Source organism: Colius striatus, chromosome 14 (genome assembly GCF_028858725.1).
Source record: "Colius striatus isolate bColStr4 chromosome 14, bColStr4.1.hap1, whole genome shotgun sequence".
Lineage (NCBI taxonomy): Eukaryota > Metazoa > Chordata > Aves > Coliiformes > Coliidae > Colius > Colius striatus.
Genome location: NC_084772.1, coordinates 4,466,565 through 4,486,549, shown reverse-complemented (window position 1 = coordinate 4,486,549; position 19,985 = coordinate 4,466,565). Strand labels below are relative to the sequence as shown.

The 19,985-nt window shown below is 55.9% G+C and overlaps 1 protein-coding gene across 2 annotated transcripts in view; it reads right to left on the bottom strand.

The window, feature by feature from the left end:
• Positions 1 to 19,985, bottom strand: part of VAC14 (VAC14 component of PIKFYVE complex) — a 64,551-nt gene that overhangs the window by 15,206 nt on the left and 29,360 nt on the right. For both annotated transcript variants that reach the window (XM_062007332.1, XM_062007333.1), the window contains 2 exons: positions 16,423 to 16,576; positions 5,817 to 5,949 (listed from right to left, as the gene is read on the bottom strand). In XM_062007332.1, coding sequence (XP_061863316.1) covers positions 5,817 to 5,949; positions 16,423 to 16,576 — 287 coding nt within the window. The remainder of the gene's footprint in view (positions 1 to 5,816; positions 5,950 to 16,422; positions 16,577 to 19,985) is intronic.

The following is a 19,985-nucleotide window of genomic DNA, read 5'->3' as shown; positions in this document are numbered from 1 at the left end:
CATCCCTCCCACCAACCCCTCCGGGACTTTTGGGGCAAGAAGGGATCCCACATCCCAGCTCTGGGAGCCTCCAGATCATCTGGAGGGATTGAGATGTTTGGCCAAACAACCCATCTGTCTGGGGAGCTGAAGAGCATCTCAGCCTGGTCAGCTCCAGCTCCTGAGCATCCTCTGGCGAGGGCTGGGTAACGGGCTGGGAGGGGGGACAGCGAGGCAGGAGGAAAGGATGGGGTTAAGGATGGGGTGGTGGGGGCCAGGATAGGGCAGTGTGTCGCTTCCACCTCTCCAGAGCTGGTGGGCATCTGCTTTGGTGGCAAGGGGATGCTAAAGCCCAGGGATGCCCCCAAGGGGCAGATGCCACCAGCTCTGCAGAGGATTCCCAGTGTGACCCGCACTATCTGACCCTGTGGTTTCCCTCCCTTCCCTTCCCACCTCCACACAGGGAGCACAGCCCTGGGAAACCCGAGCAAAAAGTGATTTACCATGTCCCCAGTGCCCTGCTGCCAAGAGCACTGACTGTCTGTGCTCCCTTCCCTCCCTGCTCTGACTCCACATCCCAGGGAGCAGGCTCAAACCCACTTTGCTTCTTTCTCTCTGCTTTTCTTGAGAGGCTGGGGGGACAAAAGGAGCTCAGCTCTGCCCTCTTGGCTATCCAGCTCTCTGCTGGCCTCATCCCAGCAGGACCTGAAGGGAAAGGCAGCATTTCCAGCCAGGTGAGCTTTTCCAGGAGCCAGAAACATGCAGCTCCATGACCAGACTTGGGATTTTCCAGCTCCCCAGCTAATGCCATAAAGTGGCTGAATAAACTTAGCTGCTCCAGCCTACGTCTCCCAGAGTGACAGAGAACCACCTCACCCTCCTGGCTGCCCATCACAGAGGCCAAGCAACCCCCTAAAAGCCAAGGACCATCTCCAGCCCAATGGCCAAGCTCCACTGGCTGCATCATGTGAGAAGTGGCTGAAAAGTTGCCCCAGGGCCCCTTCCACACAGCTCAACCTCAGAAAACATCCCGTGAGAAGGTGCTGGGCGGTGGGGAGGCTGATTTAATGGCTCTATAAAACAAGCTGAGACAACCCCTGTGCCTGGGGAGCAGAAGTGCTGACTCAGGTGTCCTCTTGCACCCCAGGGTGCTGCTGCCTGGCAAGAAAATGGCCTCTCTGGGCTGAGAAGTTCAGCCCCGCACTTCAAACACACACGGGGGTGTCCCCAGATGCTCAAGCACATGCCATACTCTGGGGAGGGTTCATTCTCCCTCCTGGCAAGGTAAACCAGCCACAAATGCCCTGGCAAGGTACACCAGCCATGAATGCCCAAGCTGCTCCATCTCAGAGAGCATCACTAAGACTTGGTGCTAGGCTGGGTTTAGTGAGCTGAACTGGCTCCCAGAGCTCAGACAGAGCCTGGGGACAGCATGGAGACTGCACAACGGGCTTGAGGAGGGATGAGAGAGAAGGCAGCTCCATCCAAGGGCAGCAAAGGGCTGCTGGGGCAGTCAGCCCTGTCCTCAAACCGTGCTCTGAGGGCCAGCATCAACGTCCCATGGGGTAAGGCTTGGCCTCTCACTTAATCCCCCCATCCCATAACACTGGTCCCAAGCAGCAAGCACTAAATTCAGCCCTTCAGCCTGGGTGTGGGTTGAGGAGCCTGTGTGGCTCTGCTCCTGCCTCCAGACTGGCCCAGCAGCTTTCCCTCCCCTCTGCAGGCTGCTGCCCTGAGGACGCCCGTGTGCTGCTCCAAGGAGCCATGTGACACTTTGGAAGCTCCTCTGCATTCTTCTGCGGCTCCCAGCCATCCTGGGGAGGCCACAGGCTGAACGGCAGCATTTGCTTCTAGCTGAAGGGCTCTCTTGAGCCCAGGATGGCCACGTGTCTGCTAAGACAGATAGCTCCTGCTTATGGAGAAGGCTGGAAGGTCTGGGCTCTGCTCACCCAGGTGAGCGGGGCCGCTGAGGGTGGCCGATGCTCCTGCCTCCCACAGCCCTTCGGGAGCCCCTGTGCAGTGCATACACTCCTGGCTCCAGGAGGCAGCCTGGACTTTCAAAGGCAGAATGGCTTTACTGGCCTTCAGCCTAAACAAAGTCACAAGTGACAATGCTAGAGACTGAGCCCCCTCCAAAGACACCCCTGTCTGCTGTGATGCAGAAGTCCCTGGAAGAGCTCATGGGCGCAGGCTTGCCACCGCTCTGGTTCCTCAAGGGCAGAGGGGTGGACAGCATGAGACTTTGGCTGATTTGTGCCATGGAGCCCCTTCAGCACATCCCTTCACAAAGAGAGTCCCTCTCCCAGGTGCTCTTCAGGCATCTGAGCAGCCTTTTTAGTGATGCTGTCCTTCCCCTCTCGTCCTGCCGGGGCTCAGCTCAGGATGAGGCTCTCCCTCCGTGAGGTCCTCGAGGGTGGTGGCATGTATGAGGCACCACAGCATGGCTCAATCTGCTGATGCCATGCTGGATCCCACCAGGGAAGGTGACACTTCCAAGGACACCTCTGGGACTCACCAGCAACATAGGCAGATGGACCATATGCCAGAGCTTGGTTATCCCCAGCAGTTGGTCTCAGGCAAGGGAGAAGGAACAATCCAAGTTCTTCCCTCTGAATGACACAACTTTTTCATAGAATGGTAAGAGCTGGAAGGGATCCAACATCTAGAGATGACCTCTAGAGCTGCTCCAGCCCAAGCCTCTGCTCAAGCAGGTTCCCCTTGCTCAGGGGCACAGGAATGTGTCCAGGCAGGTTTAGAAACCTCCCAAGAAGGAGCCTCCACACCCTCCCTGGGCAGCCTGGGCCAGGGCTCCCTCACCTCACAGCAAAGTAGTTTTGCCTTATGTTTCAGTGGAACTTCTTGTGTTCCAGCTTTTGTCCATTACCCCTTGTCCTGTCACTGGAGACAGCAGAAAAAAGCTCTGCCCCATCCTCCTGACACCCACACCTTAGGTGCTTTTAAGTATAATGAGATCCCTCTGAGCTCAGGCTTCTCTTGTCCAGGCTGAACAGCCCCAGGTCCTGCAGCATTTTCTCCTCACAGAGATGTTCCATCCCCTCAGGGATCTCTCTTGAACTGGTGAGCCCAGAACTCCCGGGACTCCAGAGGAGGCCTGAGCAGGGCAGAGCTGTTTGCCTCTTGTTTTACAGACAGACTGTATTTCCACTTAGTTCCCCCCTAACTTCTCTGGCAAACCACCTCAAGATCCCCAGCTTGGGAGCAAGGTGACCGATGGTGAGACCCCCCAGCACAGCCTGTGCCTGAGGCTGGAGGGTGAGCGGTGTCCAGGAGGGCTGTGGGTGCTTGTCCCGCAGGAGAAGGGGACAGACCACCCTACCTCCACGGGCTCCTGCAGACATCACCACTCCAAACACACTCCTGTCCTCCAGCACACGTAACCTCTGCCTCTGGCACTCCAAGGACGTGTCAGGAGAGACTAAAGTCCTTTCAGAGTCAGCAGCCAGACATGAACAAGCTTGTATTAGGTTAGAAATAAACTACCTTTAACCGTAGACTCTCCGCCTGACCTCATGCACCTTCCAACTTGCCCAACAGCAACGTGATGGGGAAAATTGCTGTGCTGTGCTTTAAGAAAACCTCTGTCCCTCGTTTCCCTTTCCCCCAAATACTCATCCTTCACCTGGAAATCATTGCCTAACCTTAACAGGCCTATTTGCCTTCCGTGCCTCACTGCTCCCGGGTTGGTGGGCAGCAGAAGGGGCAGTGGCCATCCCAGAGGGGAGGGGAAGACGATGGCTACGAGGGGAGCAAAGGGCTTGGGGCAGGGGTGGGGGGGAGCAGGCCTCAGTACACACTGTCACAGCATCACTGAATGGGGGGGGTTGGAAGGGACCTTTGGAGACCATCCAGTCCAACTCCCCTGCTAAAGCAGGTCCCACCTAGATCAGGTCACGCAGGAACAGACAGGACAAGGGGTGATGGAAAGAAGCTGGAACACGAAAAGTTCCATTTAAACATAAGGAAAAGCTATTTCACTGTGAAGTGAGGGAGCCCTGGCACAGGCTGCCCAGGGAGGGTGTGGAGGCTCCTTCCTGCTCTCTCAAGCACCCTCCTCACGCTCTCCAGCCCAGGGTGAAACACGGCCAGCATCTCCCAAGTCAAACCCGAGCTGCCTCCCCACTCTGCTGTGGGAACAGCTGAGCTGGCTCATGGACAGGGGAGGGCTGTGACGTGGGAACACACACACGGCTTCAATTGGAAAAGCAGCTAAAAATAACACCACGAGGCTCCCACATTTGCTGGGTCTCTCCAGCAAGAGACGAATCTTTTCCAGAGAGTCCTGCAGAAGTTTTGCTCCTGTCCTGTGTCCTCAGGCAGCGGCAGAGGTGCACTCACACCCGCGCCTCAACCGCCATCAGTAGGCTTCAGAGTGAACCACTAGCGCCCGAGGGCACGGCTCAGCCCTCCCAGAACCACCACTTTGGCTCCAGACCTGCCTCCACCCCCCGTGAGCCACAACGTGACTTGAGGAAGGACAGAGCCAGATCTTTTTTCCGCCTTGCTGGATGTTTTGGGGCATGAGTCACTGTCAGAGCCCCGGCTCGGCCGGCTGCCGCGAGCCGGTCCCACCGCACCGCCGGCTGCTGCTGGCAAAGCTGGGCCCACCAGCCAAGGCTCATCTCACCACAGCCAGAGGGAAGAAGCTGAGGTGGCTTTTAAACAGGCCCCTGCACAGGCTCACCGGGCTCTAATCATCCCTCTCCCTTAATGAGGAACAGGGTGCTTCTCCTGCTAAGGGCCGTGCACAGCAGGGGCTGTGCTGAGCGGGGACACCAGAGCCTGTGAGCAGGATATTGTCTCTGCCCTACTCTTAGATTCCCAGGGCATTAAGTCCAACATTTCCAGGCTCCTATCAGAGGCAGAAAACCACATCACAGAACCACAGAATCTCCAAGGCTGGAAGGGACCTTGAAAGCTCACCCAGTCCAACCCCCGTACCAGAGCAGGGCCACCTGGAGTAGGTCACACAGGAACTCATCCAGGTGGGTTTTAGATGTCTCCATGCTCAGCTAGTTTTGGTTTTGGAGGGGGGAAATGTATTACATTAAAATTGAATGTGAGGGGAAATCTCTGAAATCCCTGCCCTGCAGCCCAAATAGCAGCTGCAACCCTGCCCTGCCCGTTTCATCGCTTTTGCAACCTGCCACACTTCACCTTGATGCTCATTGCTCATGGGATGAATCCAGTGATGGCTCTTTGGGGCATTTTCAGGCTGCCAGCACTCCCAGGTCCCTCTCCCAGAGCTGCTCTCCAGCAGGTCACCCCCAGCCTGTGCTGGTGTAGGGGGTTGTTCCTCCCCAGGTGTAGGTGCAGGACTCTGCACTTGCCCTTGTTGAACCTCAGCTCTCAGCCTGTTCAGATCTGACTGGCAGCCCAGTCTCTGGTGAATCAGCCAGTCCTCCCAGTTTGTAACTCTGAGCACCCAAACAGGGGCTCTGGGGGCTGAGGCCTTTCCTGGGCACGTGTCCCTTCGAGCCTTCGAGGAGGAGGGATGTGCCTGACTCGGCTCCCTGAGCACAAGGCTGGCTTCATGCTCCAGCTGCTCTAGTTGTTTCTTAATGAAATAGGCTCTGACAAGGCTATTTAATAAGGAGCTACTTTGCCTCTGGGGATGAGAGTGAGAAATATGGTGCCTCGACATGTGAAAGGCAAGTCCTGTTTGCTCTTAAACCACCTGCTGGTGAGCGAGGGAGGCTTGTAGCAATGGGCTTGGCTCTGGGGGAGCTCAGGGTGAGGGCTGTGTCACCTTGTCATCCCCATCCCACCCTGCCCAGAGGGGGCTCAGGGGCTTCAGCAAGGCTGGGGTGGGCTCTGACCTGATGATGAAGGCTCCTCTGGTCTCCAGGAGTTTCCGTTCGCTGCTGAAGCGCTTGAGCAGGTTGATCATGAACTTGTAGAAGTAGGAGTTCATGGTGGGGGTGGAGGGTGAGCATTCCAAGCCTTTCACACCTGGGGAGGCAGGGGGAGAGAAAATTAGAGCAGCTGGCACCCTCCTGCCCAAGCAGTCTCCAGCAGAGAGCAGAACATGTCCACAGCACTTGGTAGAGGAGGATGGGGGCATGAAAAGGTTTCCAAACCTCATATAACTGCATCTGCTTGGCCCAAGCAGAGCTAGTCCTGCCACAGCTCCCTCCAACCCAGGGCAAGGAGCCTTGTGCTGGCTCCAGCCCTTGAAGCAGGTGTGAAACAGGCCTTTTAGATCACCCAAGAGCTGTTCAGCTTTAGCAGTCGGTAACAGAAGTGGTACCTCGGCTCCAGATCAATAGGCAATCCCATGCCCTCGGATATGGCAGTGTAGGCTCACCCCCAAACCCAGGCTGCTGGTGAACTGATGAGCCTTTAATCCAGCCTCACATGCCCCAGACACTGGTTACGCTCTGTGATGTGATTTACCCCATGCAGGAGCCACTTGGTGCAACAGCACCATGCACAAGGTGCCCTGTGGCTGGCATAAAGTACAGGTCAAACCAGAGCAGAGCCCCAGGCTCAGGGATTGTACCAAGAAACAACAGGTTTGTTTGTTCTCTGATTGCAAAAGGTGTTTATACCAGAGCTGATGGTTTGGGACAAAGGAGCACTGGTCCCTCCAGCCTGGAGCAGCCCTGCTCACAGGGTCGGGCACAAAGCTGCTCACTGCTTCCACAGCAGCCATGGTTTCAGCCCAGAGGGTGAACAAGGTTTTGTTTGGAGGCAGCAGCTACCACTGACCACATTTAAAAGTCTCCTAGGCAAAAAACCGTGGCATACTGAGAGTGGCTGGACTCTGAGTGAACAAGGTGTGAGAAGTGCCCTGGCTGGAGGGGAGGGTGTGAAGGCAAGGAGAGGAGCAATGGCAAGGAGTGAGGGTGTGCTCATGAGAGCCTGGATGTGCACATCCAGACCCAAAGCACTTCCAGGAGGCAGAGCTCTTCTGTGCTTTCTCCTTAGGCCCTTGGCCTGGGTCAGAAGGATTTCTAGTGGTACAAGGATGGGATTCTCTGCACCCTCCTGTGGCACAGGGCACCCAGCGCTCCCCAAGCCTCTGCCAAGCAGCCAGCACCCCCTCTGCACCCCAGATTCCCTCCTGATGGGCTCCTATTGCTCATTTAACACCAAAGGGTGCTCCAGGTTGTTAAGGTGCAGGAGCTGCTGCTGCTGCATCTGCTTGGAAAGACATCCTAACTCAGCCTGAGACTCTCTGCAGAGTGGGTAGCCAGAGAGAGCTGCCAAAGGAGCATCTCCCAGCTCAGGGTACACAGACAGCATCAGAAAAAATAGCCCTTCAAAGCTGCAGGTGCAGGGGGCTGGCAGGTAAAGATTGCTTTGCACACTGTGAAACAACGGGCAAGCTGGTTTATTTAGTTTGCACACAGAGAAGGTTTCAAAGGCCACTTTGCAACAAGGAGAGCTCTCTCCCTTAATTCTCCTATGGAAAGACCATGTCTGAGTGTGGTAATGGGGGAAGCCAACACACACCAGTGGCCAGGGGTTGTTCCCCCATCCCAAGAACAGACAGTATTTCCATCAGGTCACCAAAGGAAACCTGAAGAGTTTGATTTATGTGTGTTGTCTCCTTCTACCGAGACTCAGCAGAGCGTGGAGCAGCTAATGAAAGATGCAATCTAGCTGCCAAAGCCCGGGGAAGCTGATGGAAAAGCCACTGGGCTGTTTTCCACTCTGGCCTGGTGATAGTAGAGATGCAGACGTGGGCTCAGGGCAGTTTCCCCAGGCTTGGCTTTAGCATCCAAGAGAAGGTACAGAGCCAAAGGAAAAGAAAAATGAAACTGGAGGTCATCTGGGCCAGACCCTGGTGCCTCCTCCCCACTGGAGCCGTGTAATTCCCCCTCCTTGGTCCATCCAAAACCCCCCACCAGGCACCTCCCAGAGCACAAGCGTTTGCTGCAGCATCGTGTTTCCCCTCAGCTGTGGGGAAGATGATCTGGGCAAAAGAAATAGGATGCAGCTGAGCCAATGAGCTCTTAAACAAAGGTGTGTTTGTTGGGAGCACCCAGTGAGCCAATGCTGCCATATCCCCTGTGCTGCCACTACAGCTGCTGAGCACAGCTCCAGAGGGGCTGAGCAGAGCCAGGGCCTGGCCAAGGCGAGAGGAGCAGCTCTGCCTTCCCCCTGCGCTCCTCAGCCTCCCCATCTCCCAAACTGTACCACCAGGCCAGCCCTGGGTTTCTCTCAGGGAAGAGGAGGGAATGAATAAAGCAGATGGAGACTGCCTTGAAAGCTGCGAAAGTGGTGTTTTCTGTTCATGTTGTCAGCAGTGCTGAGGCATCCAAACCGGAGCTGTAACCCAAGAGCTAGCAGCAACCCACCTTCACCCCCGCTGGCTAGTAATGCCCCAGTGTTGTAGTTTGTCCAGAGGAAGGTAGGATCTTGGAGTGTCTCCCCTCTCAAGACCCTAAAAGTCATCCTCTGTCAAGGACAAAGGCACTGCTGCCAGGGTTGGTGTTGGCAGAAGCCCAGCACTCCCTCCACACAACACTGTACCTCACCACCTCCTCACATACCTTCCAGTGACAGCCTGAACCATCACACATCCTAAAACACATCCCAAGGGAGAAAGAAGAGGAGGCAGCAACTTTTCACCTCCCTGAAAGCTTTGTTTCTTCCATTGCTGTCACTAGGATGCCAGCAGTGAGGCCTGTGCCAGAGCCTGGGCTGAGAAGGCCACTGCCAGCCAGAAACACCCTCAGGTCTGTGTCCTCAGGGTGTGCAGCACCTCCTGCATCTCTGACTGAAGACTGGGAAGGACTCATTGGGCCAGCTGGGGATCCAAAAGCCAGAATCACCTCTGAGATCAGAGCCCTGCTGCAATCTGCAGGACAATCCACCTCCAGCCCTGCTGTCCTCAGCATGGACTCACACCCGGATCTCCAAGCCTCCTGCCCAGCCTGGAGGAAGCCTGGCACTGAGTCAGGGAGCTGGGACCAAGGAGGGACCAGAACACAGAGATGGCAAACCCAAGACTTAGCCCTATGGTTCTGAGAAAAGCAAGATGTGATGCTCTGCACACTCCAGGGAACTGCTTCATCATCCTTTGCCTCTGGGAGCATGGAGACTGAACTGCAGGGATCATTTCTCCATCCCTTGCCCACCTGGTGCCTAGTGGCTATATCTGTGTGTCCCTAAGGAAGGTTTCCACCGTGGCGGCCTTCCTAGTGCTCTCTGGGCTAATGCCAGGGGTGAGAACCAGCGACGAGGAGCCTCCCAAGGCTGCAAAAGGCTCAACCAAACCTTCAGCTGGAGTTTAAACAGGCAATCCATCTTCCAACCAGGCTAAACAGCTCTCTTGCAAAAGCTCCCAATCAGCTTCCCGTTTGCCCTGTGTTTACAGGATGTCTAGGAAGCAGCTGGCACCTTGTTTGCCGTGGCGTCACCCTTCCCCGCGCAGCCCGGAGCTCGGCGCCGCGGCAGCCCCGGGCTCTGCACAACCGTAGCAGCAGCCTGACAAGTGTTGCTACGAAGCACGAGAGACAAGCAGAGAGAAGTGTTAAGAAAACTGTGGCTTAATTAATCGAAGCTCGCACGTCTCCCCCTTTCCCCGCAGCAAGGCTTTGCAGATCCGTAACCCGCCAGATCGGCTGCTAACGTACCCGGCGCGGGGCTGGCGGCACCTCACCGCTCTGGCTGCCTTTTTTTATGTGGCAAGGGAGGAGGGAGCTGGAAGAAGAATGATCCCTGCTCAGAAGAAGGATGAAACTCAGCCCTGGGGATCTACTAGAACCACAAATGGGAATCTTGGGCCCACGGGAACATCAGAGCAGTGAAACAGGAGTTGGCAGAAAGGTCTGTGAAAGGCACACGGTCACGGCAGCCACAATGAGCCCGCACCACACCACATGCATGGACCCTCCTCGACAACCACAGCATCCTCCTGTGTCCCCAGACCCTAACAAATCCTTTTCTCAGGCGAGCTTAGCAGCCTGGGAGTAGAGCCAGAGACACGAGTGGGCTTCTTGGATCACCGAGGCACTTGTCCCCCTTGAGCGGAGCATGGCCAAAGCCCCTGTGCTTCCCCAGGCGCTCACCGGCGGCTCACGCCGTCCCCATCGCTCCACAGCCACGCTATAAATCACCCCAGACAGGCAATTAGGGATCTATATTAAGGCCCTTATAAATATATATTGTCTGGGGGTCTGGAACATCGGGGCCATCTGGCTGCTTGATGGGCTGGAGCCGTCTCGAGACCCGCAGTGTCCCCACGTTGCTTGGGGGAGGCGGCAGACAGCACCATGAACTTGGCCATTCCTCCCTTGGCTGCCAAGTGCTGAACTTCACCTTGGCATAAACCCCAACTTCCACTCATCTCCCGTAATTGGTTTCAAACTGGTCTTAATTAAAACCGGTGCGGATTCGCTTAACTCCATTTCCACCAAATTCAAATGAGATTGGGCCAGAATTGATTCCTTTCCGGAGCGAGCTAAAGCTGGGTAAGCTGTTTAAGGAGAATCCACAAGGGTATTTGCGGTGGTTTAGCTAAAATGATTTACCACAATCCCTAATTGAAGCAATTTCAGTGCGGATATAGGCAGGGTAAGCTGAGAGCTGGTGGGGCCCAGCATCCTTCCAACCCAAGCGCCTTCCCCGGGGCATCGCGTTTCCAGCACAGCCCCAGACAGATCCCCCTGAGCTCCAGGGGGATAAACCCCATGGCAGTGGGGCCAGGGTGAGCCCTGAACCCACGTGGGGCTCAGCACAGCCCCAGACAGATTCCCCTGAGCTCCATGGGGATAAACCCCACGGCAGCAGAGCCAGGGTGAGCCCTGAACCCATGTGGGGCTCAGTACAACCCCAGACAGATCCCCCTGGGCTCCATGGGGATAAACCCCACAGCAGCAGAGCCAGGGTGAGCCCTGAACCCACGTGGGGCTCAGTACAACCCCAGACAGATCCCCCTGGGCTCCATGGGGATAAACCCCACGGCAGCAGAGCCAGGGTGAGCCCTGAACCCACGTGGGGCTCAGCTCCCGCGCCAGCAGCCGGGGGGAGTGGGCGCTGCCAGATGGTGCTGGGCAAAACCCTGGGCAGTGCCGTGGGAATCTGAGGCATCTCCCCCAGCTCCCCCCTGCAGCCTTCCCCAGGATGTTTTGAATTTGAGCTGTTGCAAACGCGGGGTGGCGAAGCCTCGGCGGAGTGGGATAAAAATAGAGCCATAGGAAAAAAGGCAAATCCTTCCCCTTGGCTCCCAAAACACGGCGCGGGGCGTAGCTGGGAACAGATGTGAACATGTCGGCAGCTCAGCTGGGCTCTGTGAAACCTCTGCTCTCCCTTCTCCGGAGCACAGGATGCTGCTGAGGAAATCAGCCCACTGAAATGAGGGACTGCACGGCCAGGGGCTGGGCTCAGCCTGCCTTGTGGGGCTGCCTGAGCACCCAGATGTTTCTCCCTTTCCTACCTGGCTAAAGAGACATGGGTTTGCAATTCCTGAGACCAGCAGCTCACCAGCAAAGGGTCTCCAGCCGGGCTGGGGTATGTATTTTGATGACAAATGAGGCTCTTGCTGTGCTGATCCCCTGGCTGCACACCCCTCCACACACAGGGGCTGTGCATGTGCCTGCCACGAGGGAAGGCAGCCAGCAGGCAATGATGGATTCCCTGGGAAGGTGAGCAGCCTGCCACTGGCTCGCTTTTCTTTGCTGAGGTAAAGCAAGATGCAAAAATGCAGCAGGGGTGCAGCTCAGACAATGTATGGGAGAAGAAAACGGGAGCAGTGAAGGCTGGTGGTGAGTGTAAAGCAGGCTGAGCTACTCCAGGTAGAGGTGAGGTGTGCAGAAGGCAACCTGCAAGCAGGAACGAGCAGCAACGGGCTTTACTGGGCTGTTTCTGCACCAATGTTCATTTTGTTAGTCTGTTTTCATCTCATTCTTCACCTCACCCTCCAAATTCCTCGCAACACCTTGGGGAGGCCGAGGCAGCCCAGCAAAGGAACTGCACAGGGGGTGCTTGGCTGGGAGTGATCTTATCTACACCATCAGCTCCTCCTATGTCAGCCCCTGCAGATCAGTAAACCTGACTTTTAATCGGGAATCCCCAACCTTTCTGGCCAGCTGTCACCATGCCAGGAGGGACTGATCCTGAAGGCACGACAGATGAGATACAGCTAGGATCTGGATGGCTTCTGCTGGGCTTTCCCATGGCATCCCAGCACCACCATAGCAGAGGATCCAGGAAACGAAACAAACTGCACTTTTCTTCCAATTCCACTCCTCTCCAGAAGGCACAAGAGCTGCTGGAAACTGGAGCCTTCAAGAACGAGTGGCCCATGGTGTGATGTCAGCTGTCTCCTTGCCTTTTGAGGAGAGAATGAGTATGGAGAGGTTTCCCTCTATCCTTGCCAGTTCAGCAAACCTGAGCCATCTGACAAGGGGCCAGCTTCACTTTCTTACCATTCACAGACCCTCTGCACCCTACAGACTCTGCCTGGTGTTTGCAGAGGCCACCCTAACATCTCCCAGACCATCTGGAGGCAGGACCTTGTCCTGCCCTGCCACCTCTGCAGATTTAAGATTCCACAAAGAAGTGACAGACAATGTAAAGGGGATGGTTTGGCTCACAGAGAACAAAATCCCTCAAAAAGAAACCCCTGTCCCAGGACATCTCAAGCTCTGTCCAGGCTCTGGAGCACTGTATGTTCACCAGTGGGGATACAAGTGTGAGCTCAAAGGGACTCTGTTCCTCAGGGACCTATAGCAGCCTACTCTGGAGTAATCCACTGCCTCCTGGGATATCCATGGACTGCCAGGGGGAAGTGATGACCTCAGGCACGTTAGCACAGCCTCATATGGAGCCAGCTTCCTTGGAAGCATCCTCCAGCGTGAGGTGCTCGGAGGGTCTGGCACTGTGCCACTGCCCCTGGCAGGAAGCTATCAGAGAAGCATGGAATGGTTTGGGTGGAAAGGAGGTGACCTAACCCTGCAATGAGCAAGGACACTGCACTAGATCAGGTTGCTCATCCAATCTGGCCTTGAATGTTTTCAAGGATGGGGCATCTACACCTTCTCCAGGCAACCTGTGCCAGTGTCTCACCATCTGTAAAAAACTTCCTCCTTGTCTCCAGTGTAAATCTCCCTTCTTTTAAAACCATTGTCCCTTGTCCTATCACAACAGGCCCAACTAAAAAGTCTGTCCCATCTTTCTGTAAGCCCCACCAGGCTGAGGTGCTGAGGGCCACGGGTTAGTGCTGGGCTGGGCAGGGTGAGGGGAGGGCTGTGACTCCAGCACCTTCAAGGTCTTTTCCAACCAAAATGACTCTGCCTGCACCACCACCACAAGGAGCAGGAGCTCTTGGCACAGCCCTGCAGCCCTGGTCCCAGCAACGTGGGCAGGACAGGATCTGGAGGTCAGCACCCAAGCACCCTGTCCTTGGGGGCTGGAGCAGGCTGGGAGGAGACGGGGGTGTCCTGGGCGGCGCTGGCCCCGGCTCATTGTGCTGGGAGAAGGCGACGAGGGCAGCAGCTGACCTTACGTAACCACAGAACAAAGCACCTAAATACAAAGTGGAGCTGGGAACGGGCTGCGGAAGTGGGACACGACTTTCCTGACTAATCAACCAGCATCTGAAGGAAACCGCACTCAATGGCAGGGAAACAACTGCATAAACACATCCCCAGGGAAGAAAGGGAGCGAGAGGAAGCGGGGCGAAGACCACGGGGCCACCGGCCCCTTCCACCTCCCTGCCTGCCCTCGCTGCTGGGGTGGCAGAGCCTGCAGTGCTGAGCTGGAGCGTGCAGCACCCAAACCTGAGGCGAGCTCCAGGATTTTAAGGGGGTCTGTGCTCGTTTACCTGCAAAGCCACCAACTGCAGGCTCAGATAGGCCTCAGAGGTGGGAGGGGAGCGAACCTGAGACAGCTCAGCAGCTCTCCTCCCACTGTCAGCTCTGACAGCATCTCAGTCTAAAGCAGGATCAAGGGAATGGAGAGATTTAACCCCAGGGAGGAGTGCTGCTAGTCTGCAGCCTCCCCTCCCATGGTGCTACAGCATCCTCCTGCCAATAAAGCACTGTGCAAGCCAAAGCATGCTAGCTGGGAGAGTGTGCTTAGGAACAACCCCCCATACATCCCAGTACAAAACCAGTGGCCCCAGAAAGGGGAACACCCCATACATCCCAGTACAAAACCAGTGGCCCCAGAAAGGGGAACATCCCATACATACATCCCAGTACAAAACCAGTGGCCCCGGAAAGGGGAACACCCCATATATCCCAGTACAAAACCAGTGGCCCCAGAAAGGGGAACACCCCATACATCCCAGTACAAAACCAGTGGCCCCAGAAAGGGAAACACCCCATACATCCCAGTACAAAACCAGTGGCCCCAGAAAGGGAAACACCCCATACATCCCAGTACAAAACCAGTGGCCTCAGAAAGGGGAACACCCCATATATCCCAGTACAAAACCAGTGGCCTCAGAAAGGGGTACAGCCTCTCTTCAGCACCAGCACCTCGTGACTTGCCTGGGAAGGGCTGTACTCACAAAGCCCTTGGCCTGCAGGCAGAGTTTGGGTTCACTCACCCTCACCACACATCACAGGGATTTCCACTGGCCACTCTCCCACTCCCCAAAAAGCTCCTCTCCAACAACTGTGTGACAAAAAGAGTCTTTTCCAAGAGCCTCTGCTTTTCCAGGCGTAATGCAGGAGGGTCCTGGCCCAGCTGTGACCTCGGGGAGCTGGAGCCCAGTCCCAGCCCTGGGTGGTCACAGCCAGACGGGACCGGGGCCACTTTGAATGTCTGAGGCCGATGAACCGGCTCCTCTTCCCCTCCCCAAAAAACCATCTGCCTCTGGGCAAAAGCCAACGACTCTGCAAAGCTCAACCCCAAAAACATTCCCAAAGAAGCAATTTTCTGGTGTGTTACGAGGAAGAGGAAAGCAGGAGATGAAGTCAGGGTCCATCAGGACCTGCTCAGGGGCCACACTGCCCCACGCTGGGGCAAGGGGAGCTCTGGCTCCAGCAGAGCTCAGCGTGGGGAAGAGTCGGGCTCTGCAAATGTTACGTTGGAGTAAGTGAAGCCAAGCTGCTCTTCCAGATAGCTAACAGGGGCCACGGCAGCCGTTCGGATCCACGCCATCCAGCCTGCTATTTTTAGACCGTGTGCAAGGAAGGAAACCTCAGGCAGCCACCAGCCGAGCTTGGCCCGTGCTGCGGGAGCTGCTCCATACAGGCGGCCTCGCTCCTGACACCCCCAGGATGGATGGGCCTGGCAGAGGGCTCGGGGAGGTCGCCAGCCCTGCAGCCCCCCACCCCTCCAGCATGAAATGGGGAGATTGGCAGAATAACCCCAAACCAAACCACCCCAAACAACCCACAGCCTGAGCTGGTGGCTGGCGCAGACGTTTCTAAGGCCAGGAATGGGTGAGTGATCTCACAGAATCACATCAAATCACAGGATGGTGGGGTTGGGAGGGACCTTTACAGATCATCCAGTCCAACCCCCACTGCTCAAGCAGGTCTCCCTATATCAGGTCACTCAGGAATGTGTCCAGGTGGGTTTGGAAACCTCCCGAGAAGAAGCCTCCACACCTTCCCTGGGCAGCCTGAGCCAGGGCTCCCTCACCTCACAGCAAAGAAGCTTTTCCTTAAGTTTCAGTGGAACTGTTTGTGTTCCAGCTTCCAGCATTACCCCTTGTCCTCTCACTGGACACTACAGAAAAAAGTGCTGCCTCATCCCCTTGACAGACACCTTTCAAATACCTGTAAGTATTAATGAGGTCCCCATCTCAGACCTTCAGGGAAAACAAAGCCTGGGGAGCAGGAAGCGAAGCCTCCCTCTCCAGCAGCGGCTTGACATGGTCCTGTGCAGGGAGCTCGGGTTGCAATTCAAAGCTGACATGAAACGTGCTGTTGGCCAGGACACCCTGGCCTGGAGAGTACAACAGGGAGGCCCTTAAATAGCAGCAGCAGAGGAGAAGGGCCAGCCAAGCAACTGCAAAGGATGAGCCACAGACAAAGGAAGGTGGAAAAGACTTCCTGATGTGCCAGGATAATTAATGAAAGGCATTCTATGAAAGGCAAGCAGCCTGGAGCAGGCAATATCATAGGCACAGTCTGAATCCTCTGCAGATCCAGCTGTGTTTTGGGCACCCGGACTCGGTGCCAGCATCTCACTCTGAAATGATTTTAGGGCTCTGAGAGCTTTTATAAGAAGAGAAGAGGCTGGCACCCAAGGTCTCACAATAAACAGAACAATAATGATGCTCCTCCACACTCTCTCTTGCAGCATCCTGCTGCTAAACAGTTCTAAATCCCCAAAACATGAGCTGGATAAAACTCCAGCCAGTCCCTGCTCTGCGCCACGGCAGGGGCCATGCCGGTGGGGATGGATCTATGGATTTACTACTGTGACAGGGGCTTCTCCTCTTGCCCACAAACCCAAGGGGTGCACTGGAGCCCCATGTGAGCCCAGGGAGTGGGGAGGAGCTGTGGCACTCACCGGAGGAGCTCAGCTGCCCCGTGGCCTTGGCTGGGACGTGAAGCTCTACGGGGCTGGGCCGTGCCTCGGAGCCGTCGGAGGGAGCTGGCCCCTCCGTCTGTCCCGCCGGGGAGGAAGCGATCTCAGCCAGCACCTCCAGGTCCTTCAGGATAACCTGTGGAGACAGGGATGGTGTGGGGTGAGTGTGCACAGCGAGGGGGTGCCTCTCACTCCCAAACCCATGGCTGAGGAGGATGAGATGGGTCACAATCACCCAGAGCATCAGGAAAGGCTTGAAAAAAGGGAAAGGAGGCTACCTATGGAGTTCAAAGTGGACATTCTGAATGGTCACTGAGGAGGTGGGGTAAGAAAGAGAAAAGGGGAGAAAACCCCCAGTTTCTGTTCCACAAGTGCCAAGGGATCATGTGAAATGAACCTGAATTTACACAACCAGGAGCAGGACTCCCACTGTGGGGGGCAGGGGGGTGCCTCGGTTTTCCTTCCTCACTCCCCTTTGTAATCACAGAGCTGGGACAACTCCAGCCAGAGTCTGAGGATGCTCTTGGAGGCAAACACAGGCCTGCCCCCCTCCCCTTGCCCTTACTCCCCTCGCCCTGGACAGCAGCCCAGCACAGACTCAGCTGTCTGCACTCAGGACACGGAGGCAGAGCTGCCATTCAGGTTTCATAGCTCTTTCCTTCCAGAAGTCACCAAATCAGTCTATATATAGCATTTCTGGAGAAGTTATTACAGGGTGGGTTGATTTTTCCCCTTTTTTTTTTTTTGTCCTCAACCCTTCTCATGTCTCAGGCTATTTTGGGTCCCTCTTCACTCAAATGTCCTTGGGTCTACGTGTTTCGTCAGCCACCTCTGATGCTCCGAGCGTGGCAGGGCTGTGTGGAGCAGAAAGGCTGCCAAAAAGGGTTGATTGCCACATCTACCCCATCAGCATCCAGCACAGCACCTCCCTGACCACCCCTTGCCCACCAGCACCGTGTTCCAGGCTTTCCATGTGTTCTCACCAGGCATCTTCCCAAAGAACTGCAGTGAGATGGGAATTTCAGCTTCTGAGCTAGCAAAAACAGCTCCCACCCCTGAGGAAAACACAGCCAATTCCATCTTCTTTTGATTATGCAGAGGTTGAAAATATGACCCTTGAGAACCAGAAACAGAAGCTCCTGGGTTTCTCTGTTGCACAGATACCTTAACCTGCTGGGTTTCTTTTAATTAGAGCTGATTTTCCAGCCCCTGCATTTCAAGCAGGCAGCATGGTGTCCAGGCCATGGGGAAGTAACCTGTTGTGAGCACCACGAGGCCTCAGCATGCCTGGGACAAGGCTGTGCCTACAAACATGAGTGAAATCCCAGCCCGTGGCTCCTCAGGGCATGAAAAAAAGCCAACAACAACTTGTGCAATGAGGAACTATGATGCTGCTGCTGGTCTGAAGGACACAGCTCCTCTGTGACACTGCCAAGGATGGGACCATGTTGCTATTGTGGGACGTCACTGCTATCATCAGCCCTCATCCTCCTCTGGGTCCTTGGCAGAGGACAGATCCTGCTCCTTCCTCTCTACCAGGCCTTGCAGGGCTTTCAAGCATCACTGCCTCAGATAAAGCAAAGCTGGTGGTATTTTGTTCCAAGCAGGGGAGGCCCCTAAGCAGAGCTTGTGACACCTGGTCTCCTGAAGCCCTGGGTAGATTCTCTGGTGGCTAATCAGACAGCTCAGCTGAACTTGCAGCCTTCCAGAGAGAGAGAAGGCACTAATCTGGGTCTCAAGCTCTCACAGCTGGTGAAATAACACCAGTGGAGGTTTCCACATTTCATTGTCTTTGGCTAAAACTGGCAGAGACTCAGGGCTGGGCTACTGGGGCCAGCAGGTGGGCAAGTGACAGGTCTCTTGTTCATGAGACTGATTTTGCCAAACCTAGCCCGTGTGCCAACACAACCAGGATGACACATCCTGCCCTGCCAAGGCCATATTGACACACAGCTCACGTGTGGAACGAACCAGCCACCCGTGCCTGTCACTCTCCTGCATTCACTGCTGCCCCAAGCCCCACACCCAGCCCAGCACTGGGGCTGTTGTCCAGCATAAACTTCACCAGCAGTTCCCACAGCACTAGGAAACGAGACCAAAACCCCATCCTGGGCACAAATCACCCCTCCTGCCCCTCAGGGCATTTAGAGCCATGTCTTATCTCGTTTGCTGGATTGAGGCTCTCGTAGCCACGTGCTGAACCCTATCTCAGTGACAGAGAAAGGGGTAATGGACATGAGCTGGAACACAAAAAGTTCCCCTTAAACACAAGACAAAATGTCTTTGTTGCTGAGGTGAGCGAGCCCTGGCCCAGGCTGCCCAGGGAGGGTGTGGAGGCTCCTTCTTGGGAAGTTTCTAAACCCTCCTGGACATGTTCCTGTGCCACCTGATCAAGGGGAACCCGCTTTAGCACAGGCTGAGGCTGAATGAGCTCTGCAGGGCCCTTCCATTCTATGATTTTATGACCTCTGGGATGCTGCCCGGGCTCGGGATGGCAGCAGTGCCTGGCCCCAGCGAGGACAGGCCTCTCGGGCTCTGGAGAGGTTGAAGGGTGTCCACTCAGGGCAGCTCTCGAGTCACAGGCAGGAGGTGGAAAAAACAGCACAGGCCAGATTTTACAATGGCAAAACATGGAGGAAGTAAGAAGCAGGAGGGACTGTGCACAGACACCTGGAGGAAGAGGAGGAGCAGGCTTCAGCGAAGAGCCCAGCCAGGGCTTTGCAGCCGTGGGAAAGGGGCAGGGAGCTGCGGCTGCTCCCCGCATGCTCCAGCCGGGAGGGAGGAGGCAGGAGCGCTTGGTATGCGCCGCACATCTCCAAGCACAGCAAAGCCCGAGCCAGCGGCTGCTTTGTGCGAGCCAGGAGGCTGTAAGAAAGAGAGATCCTGCCATCGCCATGGCAACGCGCCGGCTGCGCCAGGAGCCAGCCGGGCCCAGCGCGGCCATCGGACCCCTGAGCCGCAGCACAGGGGCCGGAGCCATTCCCGGCTGCTGGGCAGGGGTGTGATGCCCACGGCCAGCCCCGAGGAGCGGCCACCAACGCTTTCCCGGCCACAAAAGATGTTCTGTGAAGGTTTCCCAGGGTGGTGTGACCCTGCTCTGGGAGAGTGAGGGGCTGGGTAGTGTGATGGAAGCAGTATCATGATGGATGAGGGGACTCAGTCGACACCACGAGCCCTTGCCAGCTCAGGGATGAGAACAGCACAGAGTGGGGTGAGCTCTTTGCACGGCCAGGGGACAAGAAGCAGGTTAGCAGACAGTTATAAATAAACTGTTATAAATAAGCAGCTATTTCTCCTCCCTGGGAACAGGCAGGAGTTCTCCCTGTGTTGCCTCCAGAGCATGGATTTTGAGGGCACACAGAACTGCCAGTCTCTCTGGCTTCTCCAGATGTAGGTCAGGTTAATTTGCTGCTTGTTGTGGTTGAAGTGAGCTGAGCCTGAGCCGTGCTGGGGGATGCACCTCTGGGGGATGCACCTCTCGTGCAAAGCATCCTCTCAATGCTCTTCGGGGGGAAGGAAGGAGGAATTTGCCTCTGGTGAAAAGG